The sequence below is a fragment of the Capsicum annuum genome, chromosome 6 (genome assembly GCF_002878395.1).
Source record: "Capsicum annuum cultivar UCD-10X-F1 chromosome 6, UCD10Xv1.1, whole genome shotgun sequence".
Taxonomy (NCBI): domain Eukaryota; kingdom Viridiplantae; phylum Streptophyta; class Magnoliopsida; order Solanales; family Solanaceae; genus Capsicum; species Capsicum annuum.
In genome coordinates this window covers 223,723,371-223,749,223 of record NC_061116.1, presented here as the reverse complement: position 1 = coordinate 223,749,223, position 25,853 = coordinate 223,723,371, and the positions used below count along the sequence as shown (strand labels likewise).

Here is a 25,853-nt window from a genome sequence, read left to right as displayed (position 1 = left end):
AGTATGTCTAGAATATAATTAAGAAAAAAGTGTGATCTTTCTTTCTAATAGTTTAAGTTGTAAATGAGATGATCACTCACTTAAACCGTTAAACGTGACGGCGTGTGTCATGTGCTCACGATTAACGCGACAAAGAATCGAGAAAAATCAGGTAAATTAAAGTTTATGTATATCAATTATCACGACAACGCTTAACCTCGAGCAAAAGCGTAAGTGTACAGGTTACGTTACTTTTGAAAATTCACGAACTTTTTAGTGCAATCTTAACTACGTACCAATATAAATGGTGTGGTGGTAGAAGCCTATAATGCAATTTCAAATTTAAAAAAAAAAAAAAATGCACAGCATCATGTTATCACTGCGATTCTCACTTTCCCCTTCCAATATTACGCTTACCAAAAAAAACCAATATCATTTTGGTACCAAATTCCCCAAGGTTTTTGCAACTACTACTAGTAGTTCAAACAGTGATAATGGAAATGTGGGGCTTGGAGGGCCGGAAGTGGCACTGCCGGAGGGCCTCAAGAGAGAATTAATGCCTAAGCACGTCGCGGTCATTATGGATGGTCATAGAAGGTGGGCAAGACAGAAAGGTTTGAGCGTTGAGCAAGGTCATCGTGCTGGAGGGGAGAAAATGATGGTTCTAACTCACCTTTGTAGTCAGTTGGGAATCAAAGTTCTCACTCTCTTTGCATTTTCTACTGAAAACTGGATTCGCCCTAAAGTAAGCCGTTCTTTTAAGATTCGAGAAGAAAATTTTTTACCAAGAAATTGTCATCTTTTATGATCTAACATGTCAAATCATTGAAGAAAAACAATAGTTAAATTTTATGTGCATGCGAACGAATAACATGGCTGATTTAATTTGTGAATGTATTACACAATTTATTCATTTCTTATACATTGATATATACACAATTGTTGGGTTTGAAATCGAGAGGGCGTCATGCGGAAGGTTATAGTTTTGGAAACCATAAAGATGACAAAAAACTAAACTAAAAAACATAATATTATTTATGATTTGACCAGTTGGCCTACATATTAAAAACCTAATATTCCCCTAACCAAAACTATAGAGTTACAAAACCATCCAAGAAAGAATAAACCCAGTAGATATCTAATAGGAAAGAGATCTTTCTCGTGACAAAAATCATCAAGTTAAAAAAGAAAAATGAATTTTCTATTTTATCCTTTAACAAGTCTAAATTTGAGTGATGCAGGAGGAGGTTGGCTTTCTCATGAAGTTGTTTTTAGATACAGCAAGCTCACAAGAAAAGTTGGATAAGTGGACAAGGTAACCTCTTTTTAAATGTTTGCCTATGTATCATCTTACTAGTTGCCCGTCCGTATGAAAGATTTAGTTTTTTCTTCTCTTTCGGATGTTTAAATGTATTTTAACCTTTTGGTCAATTAAGATAATAACTATTGGTTTCATGTGATCCACTTTGATTGAACACATAGTTTAAGAAGAAAGGAAAACTTTTAAACTCTCTGATTTATAGAACAAACAATAAATATTTGCTTGATGCATGATAAATCATCTTATTAATGATAAATAAGAATTTAAAGTTAAATTATTTTTAAATTAAAAATATATTACTATATTTTTGGGACGAACTAAAATAACGCATCACATAAAATTGAGACGAAATAATAGTACTAACTGAAAATAGAGATTCTAGATTCAGTTCTCAATCACAACTAGGGTCATCTGTTCCAATACTAGTAGACACGTTTGTTTCATTTTACTTACTATAGAACATGCAACTGATTCAAGTACCTCCGTCAAACAAAATATGAAGTTATATAACGTATTTACGATGTTTTGGTATCTTTAAGAAATTATGCATTCAGGATAAGGATTAGGTGGGAGTGGCTTCGGTGGAAGCCAAGATGAGGGAAACGAGGTTGAAATGGTTTGGACATGTGATGAGGAGGGGCACGGATGCTCTAGTGTGGAGGTGTGAGAGGTTGTCTAAGGATGGATTCGGGCGAGGTAGAGGTAGACCGAAGAAATACAGGAGGAAGGTGGTTAGACATGACATGGAGCAGCTCCAACTTACCAGGACATGACCCTGGATAGGAATGTGTACGTGGAGGAAGCGGATTAGGGTAGAAGGATAGTAGGAGGGAGTGTGTCAGTGCTAGTAGGTAGGAGGACTTTGTTATCCGTGTTATTGGCATACTATTAGTATCATTTAAGAATGTTGTGTCGTTTATTGTATTACTTGGTGAATCTTGTCTATGTTACTATTGTGTGTGGTAATTTCTATTATATCATGTCCTTTTACTATTCCTTGTCTAGATCGATTGTCTTATTTGAGTCAGGGTCTATCAAAAACAACTTCTCTATCTCATCTTTGAGGTAGTGTTATAGATTTCAAACACTTACCGTCCTTAGACCCCACTTGGTGGGAATATATTGGGTATTGACTACTTAGCCCAAACCCTAAATTTTGCCTATATAAATGGGCAAATATTCTCTTGGCATCTCAAAAGTCCCAATAAATGGGATATTCATAAAGATATCAAAACCCTCTATTCTTGATAATCCACAATTCCTCTTTTTATGGATATCAAATCCAAAAATTCCTAGTTCGGAAAATACGCTATAATGACCCTTGAATTACGTAGAAATTCATATCAAATCCATATATTCCTATGTTCGAGGAATACGCTACCGACAATCCTCGAATTACCAAGAAAGCAAGATAGAAGTCAAGGGAGGAACAGAATCGTACTCATATTGTTTATCAATAAAATTCTATTTGTGATTGCAATTTATTTCTGTCACTCTAAAATTTGCTGCAAACAATGTTGTTGATGTTGTTGTATGCATTGTGAACAAAAATTGAACGCAATATTTATTTTACTTGATAGGAATGATATACGAGTATCATGTATTGGGGATAAATCAATCCTTTCCAAGCCTCTACGGGAAGCTCTTACTCTGCTAGAGGAGAAAACGAAGTCTAATTCGGGATTGCATGTCATGATAGCACTCAACTACAGTGGAAGACATGATATATTACAAGCAACTAAAAGGATTGCCAAGAAAGTAAATAATAGACTTTTAGAAGTGGAAGACATTGACAAGAACCTCTTTGAACAAGAATTGGAAACTCATTGCATCGAATTCCCTGAACCAGATTTATTAATTCGAACAAGTGGAGAGCAAAGACTTAGCAACTTCATGTTATGGCAATTAGCTTACACTGAACTCTATTTTACAAACAAGTTGTTCCCTGACATGGAAGAAGCTGATTTTATTGAGGCTTTAATGTCGTTTCAACCAAGACAAAGACGTTATGGTGGATATATCACAAAAACCTAGTATGTATTCAAAGAACTTCAATAGTTGAGAATCGTTCCTCTTTCAAAATAAGTATCCTCTCTTGGATTTCTTATTGTTAAATGTCGAAAGTCATGTAGTAATTGAATACCAATGAGTGTCGTTGAATTTCTTGAAGCTAAGACGTGTGAATTTCAGAAGGAACTCTATCTTTTTCATCAAGGATCTGATTTGTGGACGACAATCTTACACATAATTTATTTGTTTATAATACATTGATATATGCACAATAATCTAATGATAAATATCATCAAGGTGAAGTATTAGCAGTCGGCTTTGACTTGGTTCCTACCTTTCAGTACTGATTCGGAGCGAGGTGAGCTTGCTGTTGTCCAATTTAGTCTTTTGTACTCGAAAGTGCTTGCTCATGCATTGCGTATATTTTGGATTCTGTCTAGTATTTTTGGGTATCTTTTAGTAGTGGCTCCATTTGATCAGGTCTTGGGAGGGATTCGTTTGTATATTTGCTCCTTTTTCCTTCTTTCGTTTTGATATATTATATATGTTTCCTTTTTGTTTCTCACTTATTATTACTACTGCTATCATTATACGCAATCTTTTCTAATTTCTGCCCGTTAGCCCGTTACTTATCGTTTCGAGCTATGGCTTGACTTGCCTACTGGTGGGATAAGGAAGGCGCCATCATGACTTGAAAAATCGGAACGTGACAGCTTGACATTAAAATGAATTCTCTGTTTCATCCGTTAACCAATCCAATACATTGATATATGCACAATAATCTAATGATAAATATCATCAAGGTGAATGAAAAATGAATTCTCATGAAGTTGTTTTTAGATGTGGCAACCTCACGAGAAGGTTGGATGAGTGGACAAGGTAGGGTCTTGTTAAATATTTGTCTATATATCATCTTACTCATTGGAAAAATCGCCAATAAAGCAAATAATGGACTTGTAAAAGTGGACGATATTGACAATAACCCCTTTGAACAAGAACTGGAAACTCATTGCGCCGAGTTTCCAGATCCTGATTTATTAATTCGAACAAGTGGCCAGTGGGGAGCAAGGAATATAATAATTAGCAACTTCATGTTATGGCAATTAGCTTACACTGAACTCTATTTTGAAAAAAAGAAGCTACCAGACATCGAAGAAGCTGATTTTATCGAGGCTTTTATGTTGTTTCCAGTTAAAATTATGTATTCTCTTGAATTTCTTCTTGTTACTAGTACTATTGATTGAATTTATCTGTGTTGGTCGATTAAATTAAAATGTACTAGCATAAGGTTATCCTAAGAAATAAGCTTGACATCCTTAGCTAATTAAGTGATTTGGTTCATCGAGCATGCAACATAAATGGACTAGCTTTAAATTGATTAATGTTTGAGTTATTACAGCTCAATTAAATTTTAACATGATTTGCTTAAGATTTGAATGGCACTAGTTCCTTCTATAGGACAAAATCAGTGGCCTCTCCAAGTTGACAAATAGAGAAATGTCAGCTCAGCAGCTGCGAGTAAATAAGTAAAAAATGAAGATATCTGGTGAAAAAAATCATATAATTAAAAAAATATAGGTAGCCTACGAAATCAATTCTCCCTAAAAATTCTTCATGATATTCGGTTATTAAGCAATCAATTGATTGAATGGTTAATGCACAGTACCAATTAAATAGTGACAGAGAAATCATGGGTAGTATTGGCATATTACATATTACATTACTGTCAGAGGAGAAAAAAAGTATGACAAATTACTTTCAATTGATCAAATGGGTATGCACCTTACCAATTAAAAAGTGACAGAGAAATCATGTGATGACTGTCCTTACAAGTTCTATGAGCAACCGTAGATTGAATTTATATGAATATGAACAGGAATTTGGCACGAATCACACTATTCACAATTTATGATATATGTAACTAACTAGATGGCTAAAGAGAGACAAGAAATTTCAGTAGAAAAAATCTTGATTGATCCTCCAAATTTTAAATGTGCCATATAAACTAACACTGAGGAAGGAAGTAGTAGTATAAGATAAAAAGAGGTCTTTGTTGTCTTATATAAAGCCTAGCATGCATTGAAATAGAGAAGGGGAAAAAATGGCAGGGAACAGAGCACTATAAAACATGTCATTTTTGCTATACCTATTTCCTTTTTCTAATTCTATACTTCAAGAGGAATGCAATGTTAGTAACAAATTTTCCACGGCCGCAACTGTTAGTACTTCCTCTGAAGTTGCGGCCGCGGAAGGAGGGCATTGCCAGAGGGACTCAAGCGGGAATGTTGCAGTCATTATGGATGGTCACAGAAGGTGGGCAAAGACAAAGAGGCTTGCCTTTAGAGGTAGGTCATCGCAAAGGCGGGAAGAAAATGAAAGTCCTCGTTCGCCTTTAATTTGTAGTAAATGGGGAATCAAAGTTCTCTCTCTCTTTGCATTTTTAGTTATTCAAATGAGTGGCTCATTTGGCCAAAAACTCCAACTTCATATTTTTTATTTTTCAATATCAGAGAAAAACAAGCGCCTCGGAAACGGCCTTCGACAAAAATGCAAGATAAAACTGCGTACAATACATTCTTTTGGTGGGGCTCTTCCCCGTATTCTGCGTATTGCGACAGTTTTACTGCACTGGGCTGCCCTTTCTTTGGTGAAAGATGGCGATATTTTTCTATTAATCCTCCAACCTCATTTTTAAAAGTACTACAACGCAAAAGAAGAAAGAAAAAAAAAATGACTTATGTTGTCTTCTACATGCCAATGATGAAAACTTAAACTTGAGCAGGAGGAGGTCGACTTTCTAATGAAGTTGTTTTTAGAAGATTCAAGCTCGCTAGAAACCTTGGATGAAGCAATGAGGTATTTTATAGCATATAATTGATGACGGTTTATTTTTTGAAGTATTCTATTAATGTTTCAAGTGAACTCGATAATTTTAACATGAGACAGAGATACAATAAAAGGTAAAGGAATTTTTAAATAAATCTTAAATTTTGAACCATAATTTTAGAAGTCTATACAGTTCAATGTTAAAACTTTTAAATGTCGAAACCTGTAATCAATCAATCAATATATATCTATAATATATTAAAACTGTAAAGGCCTTAGAAAAGTGATTCGAACTTTTTGCCCTTCATTAAAAATTTTTCTTTAGACAAAATCGCCTTTTCCTTCAATTATTATATCAAAAAATAAACTAAATAATAAATGATTAATTTCTTTTTTCTTTTTTACGTGACATATATATGAAAAAGACTATAATATTAATTAGTGTTCTTTTTATTTATGAATCCTCTACTTGTGTAAAAAGTCTTATAATAGAATTCTGTATACTAATCGAGTTGCTTTAGTTTATTGTGCGTTTTTTGTGTTTTGAAAAAATAAAGTCGAATGTTGTGGCGGCAAAGATGGTGATTGTTGTGCTTCATGAGTGTGAAATTGTGTGTTGGTTAAGTGAAGGTGTGAATTTATGTGTTGAAAGACTCTTAGTATTTAGGCCTAAATTTTTTATTATTAATTTAAAACAAATTATATTTTATTTTAAAGATACTTTCTTAGTTGAACTATATAGGAAGTAGCATAGTATTTATAGGGTGAATCCTTATTTTTTGTTAAGTTTTATCTGGCAAATTTATGAATTGGTTTGTTACCCCCAACCTTTATCTTAAATTTCAATTACACACTCAACCTTTAAAGGTGATCTATTACTCCTGCACTATTTTAAAATAAAATTATTATCTTCTGAACTATTTTAAAGTAGAATTATTAAATCCCCAAAACTGACAACCAGTCATTGCAAATATGATGTGATGTACGCGCCGCCACATCACGCCATGTCATTGTCACGTCATTTTTTATTTTTTACTCTAAAAAAAATAATAATTTAATATTATTATTTTCCAATTATTATTTTTCTTTCTTCTTCTTCTTCAATTCTTCTTCTTTATTTCTTCTTCTTCTTCAATTCTTTTCTTCTCCAATTCTTGTTATTCTTCAATGGCATCTAAGAACCCATCCATAGCAATTATTATTTTTCTTTCTTCTTCTTCAATTCTTCTTCTTCATTTCTTCTTTTTCAGTTCTTCTTCTTCTTCTTCAATGGCATCCAAGAATCCATCAATGGCATTTCTTCATCAATAGCATCCAAGAACTCATCAATGGCATTCAAGATTAATTTATCATCTTCATCATCTCCTCATTCAAGAATTCAAGTTCTTAAATTTTTTCAAGTTAATTCGGGTTCAATGGCATTTCTTCTTCAATAACATCCAAGAACTAATCAATGGCATTCAAGATTAATTTATCATCTTCATTATCTCCTCATTCAAGAATTCAAGTTCTTAATTTTTTTCAAGTTTTTTGAATCGAAGTTCTTAGTTCAAGTGAAAACTCATTAATGACATTTCTTCTTCTTCTTCTTCTTCAATGGCATCCAAGAACTCGAATTATGTGAGAATGTTGAATCAAAAAAGTCGAATGCCATTGATTACGTGAAGCTGAATCGATTGTTTAATCAACATGTTGAATTGAATTACGTAAAATTCATCAAAAAAAAAAGTCGACGGAATTTTGAATTTTTCGACGCCGTCACTGTTCATCGGCATTTCACCATTGAAGTTGCACCATTGAAGGCATTGAAGAAGAAGAAGAAGAAGAAGAAGCCATTGAAGAAGAAGCCAATAATAATTATTAAAAATAATGACGTGGAAATTAAAAAATAATGATTTTAAAGCGAAAAAAAGTCAACTGACGCGCCTATGGGCGCGTGTAGTCACGGCCAATGACACGTCAGCAACTGGGATAATAAATTCGGTAAAAATAAGTTCGGGGGATAATATATCACATTAAAAGGTTGAGTGTGTAATTAGAATTTCGACTAAAGGTTGAGGAGATAACAGACCATTTTCTCATTATATATTGGTTACGCCTATTGTTTTCAACTTGATTTAAAGAGTTATAGTTTCAATCGGAATGTATAGGAGCATTATACATCTAACTTAATTTGTATAAAATATTCTTTTGCTTCTTTTTTTTTTTTTTTTTTTTACTCATCGTTTAGATCCTTGAAAGCCAACACTTTAAAGTCTTCTTCAAATACTGCGAGTAAATTTTTATATTTCATTATTGATTGATTCTTTAATATTTTTATGCAGGTGAAAGAAGATTCATACGAGCATGTGATTAAGACTTTATGTCGTTTAAGATCTGATTTGAAGCCATGCTGGAGCTTAATTTAATTTTATAACATAAAATATTTATTTTAAAATCTTAGCCAATTAACATTAAATTTTATTATTGTCTAATATGCTGCAGTTGGGTGGCCATAAATCCAAGAGAAGAAGTTCCGAATCTTTACCAAGCAAAAATGAACCAGAATGTTTTCCCCTTTGATTTGCTGGTATATTTTACCTTCAAGGTCAATTTGGTTCTAAATCAAGAAAATAGGTTCAATTTAATTGAGGTGCTAAATTTTCATCAATTGCAGCCTGTGTTTGAAAAAATTTGTGTTTGAACATGTCGGTAGTGCAGAATCCAATTGTAAAATACATGCAAGTTAAGCAAAAAGTATACTATACATGCGAACTAAAATATTGAGAAAATCAATTGTTTCTATCCTAAACTATACACGAAATTATTGAGAATCATCTGAACTTTAAGAGGGTTCTATTACCTCTGGACTAATTAAAATCGTATTTTTGGCAACTCTAGTGTCTACGTGACACATACGTGGCAATACGTGGACCTTCAGTGTGTTAATTTACTGATGTGCCACGTATGCACTAAGGTTGCTAGAAATATGGTTTTAATTAGTTCAGGGGTAATAAGACTCTCCTAAAGTTCAGGTGTGTTTCAGCAATTTCGTATATAGTTCAGAGTGGAAACAGAGCATTTTTTCTAAGATATTTACTTATTATAATTTTAAAGAGACATTTGTTGAATTCAATATGTTTATGATTTTTTTTTTGTGATTAATTAAATTGTTGTTTTTGATTTTTTTTTCTCTTTTTTTAATTCTAATATTATATTTCTTGTCTGATTGTGGTGGCTTGAGAGAAGATTAAAGTGAATAATTCGATGTTAAATATTTGTTATTGAGAATTTATTCTATTTATTTTTTATGCTCTAAACGTCGATGGGAGCAACTATTGAAATCAATAGCGGAATAAACTTGATAATGGAGATCAAAGATAATATTATTTGTTGGGCTTTAGATTGGCGAATGACGAATAATAATGAAAATTTATTTTTAGTCATTAAAAAGCTTGGAACCCAACGGAGAAGGATAAGAAAAACATCACTTTTTATTTTTTGTTATTAATTTTTTTTTTTTTTTTTTGCATTCTTTTATATGTGAGTTCTTCTACTTTATTTATGCTATTTTATAGCTTTTAATAACTTTTACTTTTGTTTCAATTTTTTTAATATGTTTTGAATGATTATTTTCATTTAAGTCTATTCTTTTTTATTGACCTTCCAATTCTCTTTTTGTTTTTTTGTTTCGAAATTAAAAAAATTGATGATTAATGTTTGGGTTAAAAGAGAGATTACGTTTTCAATAAAATTTAAAGATCAATTTTGTGTTAGTATTTTTATTTGTCGTCAATTTTAGTATCAATATGGAATTATATAAATTAATTTTCATGTTTTCATCCTTAACTAATAGTTTTTCTAAAAAAATCTTTAATTTGTGGCATGTGTAGGGGTTAATAGGTTGCATGATTAGTTTGACAGTAAAATTGATTTTTTGGGACAACTTAAGGATGTATTTGATTTCTTTTTTCCGAAAGAAATATTATTTTTTTAATTATTTTAAAAAACAAATTTTACATAGAAAAATATTATCATTTAATTATTTTTTAATAGTTAGTAAATTCAAACCATTAAAAATATGTTAACCGAATCTTGGTTACGTAAGAAGTACTAATAAATTTAGGAATTTAAATTCGAGTAAAATTTTACCTTATATAAATCATTTTCATATTTGAACTCTTTCATATTAAATAAGTTGAAATATCAATTATCTCATGACAAATGTTTTAAACTAAATGTTTAAACGTTATACAAATAAATACATACAACTTTCTTCTTTGACATTAAACATACGTGCAACGCATGTATATTAGACTAGTATATATATATATATATATAGGAGACTCTAAGACAATCCTATGTGACATGTCTTAGAGGTCTCCATTTTCATTTACCTTTTTTCTTCTTTTTTTGAATTTTTTTCTTCATTCTTTCACTAATTAATTTATTTATTAATTAAAGAAAAATTCTATCATATTTACTATATGTAATTATATCTCATAAGTTATAAAAAAAAATTATCTATTTGTATTCTCCACTTAAATAACATGTCTTCTCAACTTCATTTTGCTTAGTTCTTATGAATTAATCAATCTATAAATATTATTCATCTATGGAATTGTTGGATACTCATTTTCATTTTCTCCTTCTTCTTCTTTAATAGTATTTTTGTCTTCTTTTTTCTATATATCTTTTTCATTTTCATGTGATAATATGGTAATGATCATTTTGATGAAGATCACTAAATATTCTTTAGAATTTTTTCTTGTATAATAATAGTCAAACATACACAAGTTTAGCAAGATTAAGAAGCAAGTTTGATGTTGGTATAAAATTCATCAAAGAGAGAATTGATTTAATTTGATACAAGTTTATCATGACAAAGAAGAAAGTTCAATGGTCTTGGAAGATTCATTAAGAGAGATTATGTCTTGAAAGATTTACCAAGAGAGATTATCAAATTAATTAGTATGGCGAAATATAGAAGTTTGAATGATCTATCTATCTCTGTATATATATGTGTATGTGTGTGTATGTACATAGATAGATAGATATATACATACATTTTTATTGCATAGTTTAGTATTTTCAATTAGCTATTTCGTCAAATGCAAGAAATGCACCCTTCAAGAACAAGACTTTATTACAAAGTTTAACACTATGTGGGCAACAAAAAATATTTTCAACTTATCGCTTTGTTGATAACATAGAACTTATTGACTCGTAGTTTTTTGGCCAATGATTCATTATTTTTGGCTCTTTTCTTTACATTTTGGATCTTTTTTTTGTTCGATTCTCTCTAATTCGAACTATATATCACTCAACTTTCATAATTAAGCATTCCATTTTAATATTTCTTTTTCTTCAAGTATCAACAATTAAAAAAAAAAATCTAACATCTCACAACCTAACTTGAAAATATGTCAATTAGTACAAAAAGTATATATATATATATATATATATATATATATATATATATATAAATTTGATTTTGGTCAAAAGAATTCATTTGTATAAAAAATTATTGCCAAAATGACCTGACAAAAGTCTCAAAGCATGGCAGATTTATTTTTTGATCTTTAAGAGAAAAAAATGTTCGATTAAAAATTTTAAATGTAAAAATTGAGTTTTTGATTAAAAAGAAAAAGAAAAAATCAAGATAATTAGAGTGAATAATGAAAAGAAGAAAAATAATGAAAAAAAGGTAAAAAGGAATGAATTTTTTTAATGATCAATAAATTTTTGTCCACATTCATTGCTCAATTAAAGAGAAATTGGAAGGTGAGATGACACTCTTCAAAGCAAGGATGTCTTTATTTTTTCTCATTTATTTACATTTTTTTGCTATTATATTTGTTACTTCTCTTTCTCAATTGTTGAATTTAGAATGGTGTTTTGTTTGCTTTTATTGTCGATTGATGATGTAAGTTTCAAAGTGTAAAGTTAGATTTTTATTTTACTCCTACATTAAATTAAAATATTATAAATACTAATTAAATATCATACAGTAATCATATCATATTAGACTAAATACTAAATAAAGTATTTACTGAAACTAATATAAATTAGGATGAAAAATATAAATATTAATCTATTCAAATGGTCACATGTGCCTTTAGGCTTCTACAAAAGTGGTTATATTTTCTGGTACATTTATTCCTTTTACATTTAAAGCTATAAAGATTTAAAATATAATGAATATAAATATCAATTATAATGAAAAAATTGTTATTTATCATGAAAATGTTTGTTTACTCTTTCAATTTTAATACAAGTTCAATGTGTGCTAAGTCTCTTAACTGCTCGACCCCTTTATCTTTTTTTTGGTTCCTTTTATGTTATTTTCTTTTGTTAAACTTCTTTAATTTAAGTTTTTATAAACTTTTAATTGCAGTAAATCTATACTTTTGTTTAGGCTCAAATTAGTCATTTTTGACTTTATTGAAGGTTTGCTAATAACTAAAAATTTACATTTGTTGGTTAAAATTATGAATTAATTTTAAACATTAAAATGTACCCCTTATTTGGTGCTTTTTATCATACTTATAATGATTTATTCATAGTTGTTGCATTCTTTTCTCATTGCACACATTTTTTTATAGAATTTTAATTGTTTTTATGAATCTATAAAAATTTACTACTTGAAACACACGTACAATGTACGTGTCTAAAGACTAATTAAATATAATCTAAAGAAGTTATGTACGATAAGTAATAAAGTCTAATTATATCATTGTTTCACCCACATAATATCAATACTCATTTATATAGTATTCCTAAATAATTTTTTTTTAATATAATTAATCGCTCATAATTAAGTGCACAATTCATTTGTCCTGCCTATTTATATTTCAGTATATCTTCATATAATTTTGGGATCTCATGGTATGTTATTTTTTTTTCTTTTTTGTTTACTTTAATTTCTTTCTTTTTATTTTATTTTATTTTATTTTATATCTTTAATTTCTAAGTGTATTATCATCTTATAAAAGGATTGATATACATGAAGTTAGATATCCTTTCATTAAAAGGGGACTTCATTAATTTTGATATCATTTCATATCACATAGAATGTTTTGCCTTTTTAAAAGTTTTATGTAGTTTGCTTCATTAGCTTCATGAACGTGGTGTATAAAATACATAGACCCAACTTTATAACTATGGAAGAGGATGAAAGAGAAGTAGATAGCTGCTAATGGAATTGTTATGTTTTCTTCTAAATATATTGCACAATTTTTAAAGTATTTTTTTAATGTTATCTAACTTTACTAAACTTCTCAAATGAGCGGGGGGAAGGGGTTCTTTTTTACGTGAGCAACAATCAACAATGAAAGGTTGAAGGATAATAATATTTGTTATTTATAGCCTCTTTCTTAGTGAGATAGAACTTGCAATTTTTCTTGGTGAGATAGAACTTTCAAACTCGAAGCAATGTTAATTTTTATTATATCAAATTCTTTAAACTATGGATAGCTCGAACTAATACTAAAGCATAATTATGAAATAATAGCTGACATAACTAATTACGAAGTACAAAACAATAACTAAATTTTTTTCTTTTAATTTGTATTCATTGATCATAATTTTTTTGAATTCTTATCTCATCTTTATTTCATTTAAATATATAAAAGAAAATTATAGAGAAACAAAATTCTATTATCCAACAAAATACATAAACACAAGAAAGAATTTGCAAATATAATTGACTACATATATAATTAATTATTACAGGTATAAGATAAAAATAAATAATTTTCTATATAATAATCCGCGACAATATCTATTATATATATAAATTTACTAATGTTATTTTTAATCGCGCGGCCATTATCACACACACATATATATATATAAAAGAGAGTTATAGCTATACCTATGTGGCACCTCTCATTAGCTAGAATTCTTATTTATCTTTTCTCTCAAATTTTTGGACTTTTTTTTATTTTTTATATTATGTAATGTGTTATAAAAATTTTAAAATCATTTCATTTGCTAAAACCTGAAATTGTCGCATTTAATAAATTAATGTGAATTAAACGTTGGCAGCTATTATGTATGGTTCACTATTATTGACATTGGCCATTCCCATCTCTAATCTCATGTTACTTTCTTTTCAAATGAATTGACATTTAGAATTCAGAGAGTGTTTTTGTTAGCAATGCTTCAAAATTTTGTAATTCTCACAAACAATTTTTAAGATAAATAAATGTATTTTTTTTTCATGCTTTTTATTTATATTTTGTAAGAAAAACTTATTACACTCATAAAATCTTAATAAAAAATTCATTTTATATTGTGATTGAATAATTTAATGATCTAAATCAAAGGAGAATAAAAATTACTTTTAGAATTATAAATCTTCCATGAAGAATTGAGATTATAATTTGCTTCTAATATTATTTTTTGTTATAGATTTATGCTCAACACTTATGTAATTCTCATAAGCAATTTTCAAGTTGATCATAAAAATTGGCTCTCCTCTCTCTCAAGCAATTCTAAGGAAAGTAAATATTTTTTTTCTTTTTGGTGTTTCGTTAAGTTTGTAAAAAGAAAAACTAATTTATTCATAAAATCTTGAAATATATTTTCTATCTCTTTTTAATATTTTAATCAGATAGTTTAATAATCTTAACTCAAAGGAAGGGGCAGAGAGGTTTTTGCTAGAAGATTTTGAAGATTGAGTTATTGAACAAGTAATTTAGGTTTTCATAAAATCTTAGAATATTAGGAGTATAATAGATTGAAATTAAGAAAATTGAAGAAAATATTAATTGATTTAAGTTATTAAATTGATAATAGCTTCTCTTTTTTTTTTTTTTTTCTAAAATTAGGCTTTGGATAAGATCATGATAGTCTAGATAGAAATATGTTTATATATATATATATATATATATATATATATGGGACACGAAAAGATACCAACAAATTTGAAATATCTCTTTAATTTTCTTCTCAATTATACCGTAAAAAGCTGCTACATAAGAATGTAAAGATTCATTTCGAAACACTTTATAGCATGTACCCTGTGTTTGCTAGCACAAGACGTTATAAACTATATACTGTCAAGAAAAACAACAATCAATTGATGTATGGGAGATGCATGCTAACTTGCAACCACAACAAGCATCGATTTATGACACGTAAAGTTTTTTTTTTTAATAACTGCATCTGTAGTGTAAGTCGGCTTGTGGGAGTAGACGTCGAATATCGACACGAACTCAAAAAATTATGCATTAATTTTGTATTTTTTTCTTTTTAAATGATTAATATCATAAGAAAATTGTTGCATTAATTTTTTTTCATATGTTCTCTTTATTTTTTTCTTTTTCTTTTGTATTTTATATGAATTTTTTATTTTAGTAAGTCTATAATTTTTTTTTATGTTTAAAATAATAATTTATGACTTTGTTGGCGTAGTTATCCTTTTTCCTCCTTCTCTTTAGCTTTTACTCCATTAAAAATCATTATGCATGATGATCATAAAGCTAAAAACAATGTGATATGACACCTTTCTTTGAAAAAAAACATATAATTATTTTTTTTTTCATCTTTTCAGGAACTTTTTTTTTTTTTACAAGAAACCCTCAATTACGTTTCATATTTTTTTTTCAAAAAAAAAAAAAAAAAAAACTAAAAACAACCATCCTTTAAGTCTCTTAATCATATTTAATATGCAATATTAAGAAATTCAAAAGTCATTTCGTTAATTTTCAATGTATAACTTATGATTTTTATTAATTATTTTCATTTACTTACACATCCTTTTAATGTCATAATCAGTAAAATAATTAATAGTTATATTCATGCTATTATTTGGTATTTCATATTATAGTTCCATAAATAAAAATATATTAAGACTTTACTTTTATTTTTTAAAATTAAAAGATAGCAAGACTTTTCAAAAATAATTCGATTAGCCTTTTAAGTTGTTATGTTTTTGATATTAATGATATTCGTGCTTTGCGTTTGACCTAAAGGACAAGATAGAGAGTATTGAATGGTGATTGATTTGTGGAAGTGAATGTTGACAAGATCTTAAATAATTGTACATTAATTTCAATTTTTTACTTTTAAGTTATGCTACATTATTTATCTTTCTATAGGTTCTCGCTACCATTTCTTTTAATTTTATATTCTATACAAATTTTTTATTATAGCAAGTTTATAATTTCTTTTGATTCAAAGTAATAACTTATGACTTTGTTGGAAGTTTGCTAACTACTACTAAATAGGCATTTTATTCTATGAAACCAATATATATATATACTAACCATAAGATTTTAAAATGCATACAGAAAATCAAGAAGATAGGTGACTGCTTTGATTTTTAGGCGAAACCTTAAAAATTTTGGACATCAATATATAGTTCGAACCTCCCGGATACATGCAACCCCAAAATCCTGAATCCGCCATAGTAATAGTACAAATACCTCTTTTATCTATGTTATATTTAGTAAAGTTATTAATATCTTTTAGTTATTAGTAATCGAGCGAAGCGCGAATAAATTTACTAATTTAATTAAAATTTTGAAATGTATATGATAGGGATAATAGGCGAACATCCTATATTGGGGATAAAACAGTCCTTTCCAAGCCTCTACAGGAAGCTCTTACTTTGCTAGAGGAGAAAACGAAGTCTAATTCGGGATTACATGTCATGTTAGCACTCAACTACGTACAATGGAAGACATGATATATTACAAGCAACCAAAAGAATCACCAATAAAGTAAATAATGGACTTATAAAAGTGGACGATATTGACAGTAGCCTCTTTGAACAAGAATTGAAAACTCATTGTGCCGAATTTTCTTGAGCCAGACTTATTAATTCGAACAAGTGGAGAACAAAGAGTTAGCAACTTCATGTTATGGCAATTAGCTTATACTGAATTCTATTTTGCTAATAAATTTTTCCCTGACATGGAAGAAGCTGATTTTGTGGAGGCTTTATTCTCGTTTCAGCCAAGACAAAGACGTTACGGCGGACAAAAAAGCTAGTGTAATCAAGAATTTGGAGAACTGAGAAATTTATTCTAGTTTAAAATATGTATCCTCTCTTGAATTTCCTCTTGTTATTATTATTGTTAATTAATATTTATGTTGGTTGATTCTATGACGTAAAACTTACATAAATCCTAATAAGTGTACCCTTAATTATTCTTTATTCCTTTCTTTGCTAAATTACAAATAATAATTAGCATCCGGTTACATAATTTTGAAGTTGAGATACATAATTTTGATTACTGATACATTCATTTATGAAACTATTTGGTCGAGATTCATAATACATTAACTAGACCAAAGAGAGAGATGTAATTAAAATTATGTATCCAAAAATTTATGTGTTTGTGGATGTATACGTCTGTTTTTTTTTTTTTTTAAAGAGAGATTTTATGTATTTTAGTAAAAATAAGTTATGGTGTTAATGTAATTTTTCTTTATATGGCTAGGACCGTCGGAATAAGCATGAAACTCCTTGGGTTGCTTGTTACACATGTAGTTTGGCTCATGTTATCTAGTATACAACATAAATCAACTAGTAGCTTTTAACTAATTTTGTGCAGAGTTTTACTACTCCTCAATCTAATTGATTTAGTAACAATTACATTGTTTTTGAAATATCACGAGTGTCAGTTGTGGGAAATGTAATTCGTTTAATTACTATTTTTCATGATCAATTTGGTGTAGAAATTGTACCACAAGTTGGTTGTCGGGTTAAAAGGTATATTTGGGAATTTTCAGTTATTCTTTTGGTCAAGCTCAATTGCTCAATTGAGTGAACCTAGCAGGGAAAAAGGAAAAAAAAAAATGGGGTATGTCTATTCCACAGGTATATAAAAGCAGAGAGAGAGAAAGAGAGAGATTTTTGGCTAATTTTCATTCAGTGATCCCTCTGAAGAATCACTTGTCTATGTAGTCAGAATTATCCTGAAGTTGTCTATTTTATAACCTTTTACGTCATATACTTGACATTTGCATGCAGTATGATATATTAAAATTAAATTATAAAATTGAGGCGAAAATATGGTATTAATCAACTATAATTAAATAATACTCCCTCTGTTTAAAAAAGAATGATCTACTTTGACTTGACGACACAAAGTTTAAAAAAATAAAGAAAACTTTTGAATCTTGTGGCCTTAAATTAAAGTTGTGTCAAATGTATCAAAATGCTCTTTAATCTTGTGGTCCTAAACATACCATGTAGAAAGTTGAAATTAAAGTATTGTCAAAAAAGAAAAGAGGTCATTCTTTTTCAAACGAATTAAAAAAGAAAGTAGGTCATTCTTTTTTAAACGAACTAAAAAGGAAAGTAGATCATTCTTTTTTAAACGGAGGGAGCAACATATACCATATATTAATTGAGTTAGTACTAAATCGTAATAGGCAAAATTCTTAGATAAATTTGTCTTTTTAGCGAATCGTGTACTTTATTTAAAATATTCATGAAAACAATTAGAAATGCAAGGTAAAAGTAGCGTACGATTGATGATATAACGATAATCTTAATGCACCGCATCGTGTTTTTAACAATTAAGAAAACAAAACGCGTCTGTGGTGGGATTCAATTACGTGCCATGTAGATGAGGGAAGTTCAATATCTTTTAAGTCAAATTGTCAACTCATTTAGTCATTACCATCTCATTATTCAAAGATTTACTGAATTCCTTTCGCTTCCATTCCTTGGACAAAGAAAAAAAGTGGGCCAACCAAATCTCTTTGTTTTGTTGCTCTCCTTACTCTTAAAAGGCGGGCCGTTTACTTATAGCAGTCTACATTTGTCGAACACTTAAAGTCAATGGTCATACTTTGACTTAAGGGTTGGCACCATGTGTGATTGGTAATTCTAGAACCTTTTCTAATTATTATTATAATCATAGTGCTCTGATCAACTTACACGCACTTCAATTAGTTTGCGAGATATATGTTACCTTCCACTAGCATTAGTATTGAGTAACTATGTCGACAAAAATCTGGAACATCATGTCAATTTCGGATTTAGATTTGCAAAGAAAGTGTCCTTTCCCTTCTCTATCATTTTTTGTTCCCGAGTTTTAAGTTGTATGCACTCAGTGAGTCAAAGTTAGCTACACGATCATGTCACTTTTTGAATAATTACATGCAAATATCTATCATATATATTACATATTGACAAAAGCCTCGCTATCCCACAAAGATAAGGGTAAGGTCTTGTACTTCCTGTCCTCCCCAGATCCTCACTAATGAGACTATACTAGATATGTTGTTGTATTAATGACATCTAACCTTGACTTTAAGCCCCTTTGTCCATACGATTTGGTACCCTACAGAAGGAATGTGAAATAGTTATAAATAGCAGAATCAAATGTCACTCAGTAGTATCCCTTTCTCACATATCACCTAACCTTTTCAATCCCCAAATGGAGCTTTCAACTGCTTTTGTTCATTCAAGTTCTTTTTTCTTTCTGTCATTCCATGTTATTCTCTTCATGTCCCTATACTTGTCATTTCCAGAGTGTGCTTCGGCAGGCATACTTGGTAATCAAACAGATAAACTTGCATTACTTGAATTTAAGTCCAAAATAACTGAAGATCCACAAGGACTCATGGATTCTTGGAATGCCACTCTCAATGTCTGCCAATGGCCTGGTGTTACATGTGGCAATAGACATCAAAGGGTCATTTCTTTAGATCTCAAAGGCCATGGATTGGCTGGCACTGTATCACCTAGCATTGGCAATCTTTCGTTTCTTCGAATTCTTGACATCTCAGATAACTCCTTTCATGGTTTGATCCCTCCAGAGCTTGGTCAATTGATCAGACTTCAAACCATGAACTTAAGCTTCAACTTTTTGGGAGGCGAAACCCCGTCTATCCTGTCTCGTTGTGTTAACATTGTTAACCTTATTCTAGACCATAATGTCCTTGAGGGACACATTCCTGCTGAACTTGGTTCATTGACAAAGCTGGAAATGTTGTACCTCAAGAATAACAATCTCACAGGAACGGTTCCAAATTCTATTGGAAATCTTACAGCTCTAAGAGAGCTTTACATTTCCTACAATGACTTGGAAGGTGAATTACCTGAAACAATGGCCAATATGAGAAGCTTGATTGAGTTAGGTGCATCAGTGAACTCTCTATCTGGAGAGTTTCCACCTGCTCTTTACAATCTTTCATCTCTGAAACTCATTGGCTTGTCATTTAACAGATTTAGGGGTAGTCTTAGACCAGATATTGGCCTTGCCTTCCCAAATCTTCAGAGACTTTATTTGGCCAACAATTACTTCATTGGTTCAATACCAGCTTCATTGTCCAATTGCTCAGATCTTCTGCGGCTTGATATTCCTATCAACAATTTCACGGGAAATATACCGTTGGGTTTTGGAAACCTCAAGAATCTGCTCTGGCTTAATGTTCTCACTAACCAGCTTGGAAGTGGTGCACCTGATGATCTAGATTTCATAAATTCTTTAGCCAATTGCAGAAAGCTTGAGTTCCTGGATATTGCTGAAAACAAATTTGGAGGTATGTTGCCTTACTCTATAACTAATCTCTCAACAACGCTGATGAAGCTACTGGTTGGGGATAACAGGATAAGTGGAACAATACCTAGAGAGATCTCCAACCTCGTCAACCTGGATACGCTTAGCATCAAAGGAACTCTTATCAATGGTAGCATTCCTGATTCTATTGGAATGTTATCGAACTTGAAAAGTCTGCACATGGAATCGAATCAGTTGACAGGAAGTATCCCCTCTTCCTTGGGAAACATTAGAGGATTGGTGTACATTTATTTGCAAGACAATAGCTTGGAAGGAACCATACCGTCAAGTTTAGGAAATTGTACGTCTCTGCAAACCTTAGACATCAGTCGGAATAAACTAGATGGTTGTATACCCAAACAAGTCATTGCACTCTCCTCCCTTTCAGTAAGCGTTAATATGTCCTACAACTCTTTGAGTTGTCCCTTGCCTGTTGAAATAGGTAACCTGACCAATCTTGCTGCACTTGACATATCGAACAACAAATTGTCTGGTGAAATTCCACTCTCACTGGAGAGTTGTTCATCCCTTGAAATACTATACCTGCAAGGGAACTTCTTTGAAGGAACAATTCCTCCTCTAGATAATTTGAAAAATATTCAGTATCTAGATCTTTCGCGTAATAATTTGTCAGGAAACATTCCTAAGAGTATAGCCAAACATTTTTCCTTACGAAATCTCAACTTATCATTTAACCACCTTGACGGAGAGGTGCCAGTTCAAGGTGTTTTTGCTGATGCAAGTAGGATTCAAGTGATGGGAAATATGAAGCTTTGTGGGGGAATCAAAGAGCTGCATTTGCATCCATGTCTCAAACATGCAGACAAAAGATCCAAGAAGCACACTGCCCTCGTTTTAGTGCTGACACTAGGTACTGTTGCTGCCTGTTTAACTTTATTGCTGCTAGTTTTAATTTGCTGTGTGAAAAAGGTGAAGCATAGGCCTACCTCAGCATCTTCGTTCAGGGAGGGATACACATACGCCAAACTTTCCTATGAAGATCTCTTGAATGCAACTGGTGGATTCTCTTCAAATAACTTGATAGGATCAGGAAGTTTTGGCTCAGTTTACAGAGGAAGCCTTTCTCCAGAAGGAACAATTGTTGCAGTAAAGGTACTAAAGCTTGAAAAAAAGGGAGCTTCGAAAAGTTTTTTGGCTGAGTGTCAAGCCTTGAGGAGCATAAGGCACCGGAACCTGGTGAGGATTTTAACTGTTTGCTCAAGTGTTGATTTTGATGGCAATGAATTCAAAGCTCTCGTTTATCCATTTATGGAAAAGGGGAGCCTAGACGAGTGGTTGCACCCAAAGGAGGGACAGATGCTGCAGAAGAGATTGAGTATCTTAAACAGATTAGACATCATAATAGATGTGGCTTCAGCATTACATTATCTGCACAGTCAATGCCATACACCTCTAGTTCATTGTGATCTTAAGCCAAACAATGTTCTTCTGGACAATGATCTGACCGCTCTTGTTAGCGACTTTGGTTTGGCAAAGTTCCTGCCTGATTCAGGTCAAGATGCTAATGTAAATCAGTTCAGCTCAATTGGGATTAAAGGCACAGTAGGTTATGCTGCTCCAGGTAAGTATTATAGTGGAGATCTCAGTCTATATATTTTCTGAACCCCGTTTTGTCTCCATTAGACCATACCATAATAACAATTAATTCTGCAATTTATACTTTCTTAAGACTCCGGATGCTCATTATCCTAAGCCACAGACAGCCGTTACCTTGGGAGATCTCTACCTCCTGATTTTCTGGTATTGATACTTACAACCAGAGGTAGATGCAGCCTTAGTTTAATGGATTCAACCGGATCTAGTATGTTTGACACTGAATATGGGTAGAGATGTGAAAAACTAGCTAAATTTCAATAAAGATTATATTTTGAACCCATAATTTCAAAAGTATAATGAGTTCAGGGTAAGAATCTTAGACGTTAAAGCCATCAAGTTTAAATCTTGGATCAGCCTCGCCTCTGCTTAGGACGTCTCTTCTCTCAAATAATTCCTGACTAGTGGTAGTTTCGTCTAAGGACCTGAATAAGAGGTTTATGCTTTTGGGGGCATTTAACATAACTAGTAATTTTCTATTGGAAAATTGATACAAGTGATCTATGTTGCTTAGGCATTTTTTGACAAATGCTTAGGATCTCCAATATTACTATGAAACACCTTCTCTGATACATCATTTTTTTCAGAATATGGCATGGGTGGTCAGGTATCAAGTCAAGGAGATGTCTATAGCTTTGGGGTTCTTCTATTGGAGATTTTCACGGGACGAAGACCAACCAGTGAACTATTTGAGGACAATGAAACTCTTCACAGCTTTGTTAAGCATGCATTGCCCGGTCAAGTGATGGATGTTGTGGATCAATCTGCTTTATACGAGACAGAGCCTGGGAATCTTATGGATATACTCAGCCGCAGAAGTGACTTCACAGACGAATTTGTTGAATGCTTGGTTTCTATTCTCACTACTGGAGTTGCTTGTTCAGAGGAAACTTCACTAGCCAGAATAAGCATGGGTCGAGTTGTTTTGGATCTCACTTCCATCAGAGACAAATTGAGCAGAAGTTTAGTTCATTCAGAGGAAGTGAAGATCTCAAGGAAAGGTGAATTGACCTCATAGAGAACATGTACTTAAGGTTTGTTACTGGACTTATTTGACCTCGTAGATATTTGTCCAGAGTAAAGACACAATTGAACTATGCTAATAGTTTCTTGTTTCTCTTTGCTTCAATATGAATGTTATGTTACTCTGAAAGTTAACAATTACCCATGTTTGACAGTTTGAAGTAGACAACGTGAAAGAAATAAGTACATTGGTGGCTTTATATGACAGTTCCTATCAGTGTGTCTAATCTACATCATGTTTCATCTACATGCTAATTAACAACATATTTGCAATCATCAGCGCGACCTGCCTGAGCTATTAATTCCATAGGGAGGCAATATATAAAAAGTAACATCCTGTCTCTGTAGTACTATGAAGTGAATTCTAAAACTCACCAGTAGTCCTTACATGAGCAGTTCCCCTCTTTAAAATGATGGAACCGGTACCGATCCCTCAATAGTATTTCTCGATCATAAATCTTGGAGAGAAGCTTGGCAACAGCGTGGCAGTCCCCACATACACGTAAATTCTTAACGATATGAATTGGTTGAGATGGAGCCACACTGATAAGTCCAAATGCCATGGCTAGTTTTTCACTGTGAAGATTTAGCGCTTGTTCCTGCATATCTTCTTCTTCAACAAGTTGCAGTATCTGTGACTTGTTGGAAACATAACCTACATGCTTCAGTCTAGTTGCAATCTCATCCAATTTCGCATAGATTTTCTGTGACTGAGGGTGAGCAGTATCTCCCACTAGAAACTGATGAACAACACTGTTGACCTCAATTGAGCTACAACCTGGTTCTTTCTTCAATCCACATTCTCTCATATGCTTCCTTAACATGGAAACCTCGTCCCATTTCCCTGATTTCGCATAAATATTGGATAAAGTTACATATGCACCATGATTTTCAGGTTCCAACTCAAGTAAACGGTTACAAGCTTGTTCGGCTAGTTCAAGATTGCCGTGTAATCTACATGCCCCAAGCAGAGCACCCCAAACTGTTGAACCAGGGGTTACTGGCATATTATTTATCAGTTCTTCAGCTTCTTCCAGTTCACCTGCACGGCCAAGTATATCAACTAAGCAAGCGTAATGTTTTACCCCTGGAACAATCCCATAAGCGTTCACCATTTGGTTAAAGATTGCCCGCCCCTCCTCCACCAATCCTGAGTGGCTGCAAGCACATAATACGTTTATGAGCGTAACGGAATTAGGCTTGACCTTGTGTTCTTGCATTTTCAAGAACAAACTTATTGCTTCTTCGCCACGCCCATGCATTGCTAAGCCAGCAACCATAGCACTCCATACAAACACATCTCTAATATTGACAGAATCGAATATTGCAAGTGCTTTTTCCACATCCCCGCACTTGGAATACATGTCGATCAGTGCAGTAGTAAGGTGACAGTTTAATTTTATTCCTAGCTTCTTCATGTACACATGAATCCACCTACCTAAATCGATTGCACCCAACTGAGCACATGCAGATAGCGCACAGACAAGAGTTACCTCATCAGGTTCTGCCTTCTTGTGGAGCTGCAACTCATTGAAAACAGCTAAAGCCTCCTTTGGTTTGCCACTCTGCTCATAAGCTGAGATAAGAGCATTCCAAGCAGCAATATCTTGGCTAGGCATCGTATTTAAAACACTTCTTGCTGCAACAAAATTTCCCGCCCTTGCATATCCAACAAGCATAGTTGTCCAAGAAAAAACATCCTTATCCCCCATCTTGTCAAACAATCTTTCAGCATCCTCAGTGCTCCCACATTTCACATACATATCAAGAATCGCATTATCTAAAATTAAGCTCTCCTTAATCCCATTCCTCTCAATAAACGTGTGCACCCATCTACCAAACTCCAAATCCATCTTCTTCCCACAAGCAGAAGAAACCGCCATCATGGTCACATCATTAGGCCTCACATTCTCCTCCCCCATCCTATCAAACATCTTCAATGCCTCATCAACACAACCGCCTTCAACAAAACCCAATATCATCGTATTCCAAGAAACAACATCCCTTGTCTGCATACTCTCAAAAAACAAATATGCCGAATCCAAACATCCACAATCAGCATAAAAATGAATCAAAGAATTACAGACAAATACATCAAAACCAACCCTTTTCCCTTTAACTACCATCCCATGAAGTCCTCTACCGAATCGAAAAGCTTTCATCTTTGCAGATGCTTTGAACACAAATGGGTAAGTAAATTTACTCGGAAACTCACAACCGTCACAAATCATATTAACAAACATCAAGATACTCTGCATTGGGTCCGGGCTAGAAGAATAAGCACGAATAACCGCGTTCCAAGAAAATAGATTTGGTTGAGGAATTTGATCGAACACTTGGTGGGCATAATTGAGACTAGAGAAATGTGATAAAGCAGAAGCTTCGATGAGTTTGCTAGCTGAAAAGGGGTCGAAGAAGAGCCCAATACGGAGCATTTGAGCATGAATTTGTTTGAGCTGCTTGATGCTGTGGCATTTTTCGATGAGTAAAATTAGCGGGTGATTTTGAAAATACCGGTCGTTATTGACAGTTTTGGAAGTTGGGTTCCGTTTTGGAAAGTGTTGGTGACGTGG

The 25,853-nt window shown here is 32.0% G+C and overlaps 3 protein-coding genes and 1 pseudogene across 3 annotated transcripts in view; 3 read left to right on the top strand and 1 right to left on the bottom strand.

Moving 5' to 3' along the window:
• Positions 1-203: 203 nt before the first annotated feature.
• On the top strand, positions 204-3,579 carry LOC107874612 (cis-prenyltransferase 7, chloroplastic). Its single transcript, XM_016721375.2, has 3 exons — positions 204-724; positions 1,221-1,294; positions 2,881-3,579. Exons 1-3 carry the CDS (start codon positions 338-340, stop codon positions 3,332-3,334), a joined length of 915 nt encoding a protein of 304 aa, XP_016576861.1. The 5' UTR covers positions 204-337; the 3' UTR covers positions 3,335-3,579.
• A 1,859-nt stretch (positions 3,580-5,438) lies between these two features.
• Positions 5,439-17,116, top strand: LOC107873808 (annotated as a pseudogene).
• A 2,302-nt stretch (positions 17,117-19,418) lies between these two features.
• On the top strand, positions 19,419-23,410 carry LOC107875478 (putative receptor-like protein kinase At3g47110). Its single transcript, XM_016722210.2, has 2 exons — positions 19,419-22,225; positions 22,845-23,410. Exons 1-2 carry the CDS (start codon positions 19,519-19,521, stop codon positions 23,273-23,275), a joined length of 3,138 nt encoding a protein of 1,045 aa, XP_016577696.2. The 5' UTR covers positions 19,419-19,518; the 3' UTR covers positions 23,276-23,410.
• Positions 23,411-23,442: 32 nt separating this feature from the next.
• The window catches only part of LOC107875479 (pentatricopeptide repeat-containing protein At2g29760, chloroplastic), a 5,556-nt gene continuing 3,145 nt past the window's right edge, over positions 23,443-25,853 (bottom strand). Inside the window, exon 2 of the mRNA XM_047414152.1 lies at positions 23,443-25,853. This exon is cut by the window's right edge and continues 1 nt beyond it. Coding sequence (XP_047270108.1) covers positions 23,652-25,853 — 2,202 coding nt within the window. The 3' untranslated portion in view covers positions 23,443-23,651.

Bases quoted from the DNA above. Each gene is read 5' to 3' on its own strand.
- LOC107874612 (XM_016721375.2), top strand. From the start codon at position 338: ATGCACAGCATCATGTTATCACTGCGATTCTCACTTTCCCCTTCCAAT. The intron at 725-1,220 runs GTAAGCCGTTCT...TGAGTGATGCAG, and splicing joins AAAACTGGATTCGCCCTAAA to GAGGAGGTTGGCTTTCTCAT. The intron at 1,295-2,880 runs GTAACCTCTTTT...TTTACTTGATAG, and splicing joins AAGTTGGATAAGTGGACAAG to GAATGATATACGAGTATCAT.
- LOC107875478 (XM_016722210.2), top strand. From the start codon at position 19,519: ATGGAGCTTTCAACTGCTTTTGTTCATTCAAGTTCTTTTTTCTTTCTG. The intron at 22,226-22,844 runs GTAAGTATTATA...CATTTTTTTCAG, and splicing joins AGTAGGTTATGCTGCTCCAG to AATATGGCATGGGTGGTCAG.